Raw genomic sequence first — 2,562 nt, forward strand, 5'->3', positions numbered from 1 at the left:
TTAGGTAGTTAATGATTCTTCTTTTATGACAGAGTGATGAGGTAAAAAGTATTTATTTTCTAAGTGCACATTTGTGAGAGAAAGAGGAACCTTTTTGGCATGTCCAAGAGAAACATATTCATTGATGAATGCTTTATATTGAGTGTATACATTTTCGTGCTTTAAGAGTTTATTTTCTAAACTAATAAACCTTTTCCTAGCCATATTGTAAGAATTGCCCAGCATTTTATGTGCTGTTTCAGAAATGAGAGGAAGCTTTACCTGAAACCGACCAGAAGGTAGAATTTGAGTTGTTTCAGTGAATATTTGTTCAGCCAGATCCTCAGAGGAGGAGATTTTAACAGAGGGGGTCACTTCTTCGACTTCGAAGAATTGTCGAATTATATTATCGAGCTTATCTTCCTCAGATGTGGACTGGACAAATAAAGAGACATTTGACTGTGTAGGGGACAACTGTGAGCTATAAATTCCTTTGTGAAGTGCGTAAGGAGGTAAAGAACCAAACATAATGTACCCTAAGTGTGTGTTCTGGAGAACAGGGAGTCCTTTACCTAAACGTATTAAACCATCCGATAACAACTCGCTATATATGTCACTGGCAAGAAGAAGATCTATATTTCCAGGGACAGAGTAGGTGGGATCTGCGAGAGTGACTGTAGAGGGGATATTAAATTTACTTCTGTTTATGGATACCTGAGGGAGTCTACAAGTTATGTTGTCTAAAATAGAACAGGAGATTTTGAAACCATTACCATTTCTTTTGTATGGAAAAATTTCTAGATCGACCATTTTGTTCGAGAATGAACTATGTTCAGAGATGGTAGAGATTTGTAACCTTTTGCTGTAAGGAGAGAGATTTAATTTTTGAACCATCTCTTTAGAGACAAATGACGACTGAGATCCACTATCTAAAATACATCTAGCGTGTATGGGTACGCCATGCTTTGAATAAATAGTGACTAGAGCGGTTGCCAGCAGAACATCCTGCTTTATTGACAGAGCAGAGAGAGAAGTCATCACATTTGAGACCTGAGAGGTTTGAGATTCAGAGAGAGAGACAGAATTACTTGGACCGGCTTCACCATCAGACCAAGTGTTTTGTACATTGCGAGAGGTTGCGTGATTTTGTCTTTGAAAAGATCTACTAGAAGAAGAGCTATTTTCATGGTCATTGTGCAAGAGTGTGTGATGCCTTTTCTTGCATATACTACATGAACGTTGAGACGAACAATTTTGAGAAAAGTGTTTAGTTCCTAAACAGTTGCGACATAGTTTGTTTTCATTAACAAATTTATACTTATCCTGTAAGAAAAGATTAGCAAATTTTGTGCATGCATAAATAGTGTGTGTAGCATTATTACAAAATACGCATGTTTTGGAGTACGAGTTAGTTTTGTTATTTGCCGAAGAAAAGAGAACCGTTTTAGAGTGAGTCTTAATAACTTTTTTATCGTTATTATCTGAGGAGTTTAACTTTTCCATAATGTCACACTTTTTTTCTAAAAAATCAAAGAATTGATTTAGCGTGGGAATATCTTTTGACCCTAACTCGTATTCGAAAGACCGGTGAGTAGTAAAGTCCACTTTTTGCAAAAATATTTCTATTAATAAGAGATCCCAATGCTCGATGGGTACATTCATATTTTTTACCGCGAGTAAGGTCTGTTTTGCGGTGACCAAAAATTCACGTAAGGCCTTTGCATTAGTTTTGACTAAGGATGGAACTTTCAAAAGACGCTGTATAAGCAAACTAATTACGCGCGATTTGTTTTCGTAGCGATTTCGAAGAGTCTCTAACGCGATTTGGAAGTTTTCTTCTAAAACTTGGATGTTTTCTACCAACTGGAGAGGTTCGTTGCGTAGAAAGGATTTGAGATAAACAAAACGCTGGACGTTGTTGAGTTCCGGGTTATTAATAATTAACGTCTCGAAGAGCTGATAGAATGCACTCCATTCTGAGAAGCATCCTGAGAAAGTTTGAATTTTAATTTCAGGAAGAGTCACTTTAGCACTAGCTAAACGTGGAGAAGTGGAACTGGACTGGTGTGAAGGAGGTTGGAGCATCTCCATTTTATGTTGAAGACCTGCCAGAGTTGAGAAGTACTTTTCTTCAATTTCTTCCCTATCGCGTTCTTCAGTGTTTTCTTCGTCCAGTTCCTCAATCTAATCCATGAGGTCATCATATTTGGCGTAACAATTCGTTAGTTCAGTATGACGGAGTTGGAACTGCAAGGGATCTGTTTCTTTAGCAGAGTTATCCCTTAACCAATTAGAGATACGAGAGATTTTTGATTTCAACGGTTTGCGTTGTTTCTTCAATTGATCCATTGCGGTTAGAGATGTATCAAAAGCTTTGCGAGATATTTATCTATGAGAGATACACGAGAAATAAAAAATTTTAGAGTCTAAAACACAGCTTAGTCCACCCCGTATAATAAACAAGAGTCTCAGAAAATAATGTCTGTACGAATCCTGCGAAATATAAACTCGTCCTGTATACTAATAATACGCGTTCGAACTTTTGAATGTCCCTATACGCGTGATTATAAAAATATATCATGG

At 37.1% G+C, this 2,562-nt stretch overlaps 1 protein-coding gene across 1 annotated transcript; it reads right to left on the reverse strand.

Annotated features, from left to right (window-relative positions):
• LOC140438748 (uncharacterized) lies at positions 1 to 789 on the reverse strand. The gene has a single exon (XM_072528395.1). It carries the CDS (start codon positions 787 to 789, stop codon positions 1 to 3), a length of 789 nt encoding a protein of 262 aa, XP_072384496.1.
• Between the last annotated feature and the right edge of the window lie 1,773 nt (positions 790 to 2,562).

This window comes from Diabrotica undecimpunctata, chromosome 4, assembly GCF_040954645.1.
Source record: "Diabrotica undecimpunctata isolate CICGRU chromosome 4, icDiaUnde3, whole genome shotgun sequence".
NCBI lineage: Eukaryota > Metazoa > Arthropoda > Insecta > Coleoptera > Chrysomelidae > Diabrotica > Diabrotica undecimpunctata.

Excerpts from the sequence above, each read along its gene's own strand:
- LOC140438748 (XM_072528395.1), bottom strand. The coding sequence starts at position 789 with ATGGTCGATCTAGAAATTTTTCCATACAAAAGAAATGGTAATGGTTTC.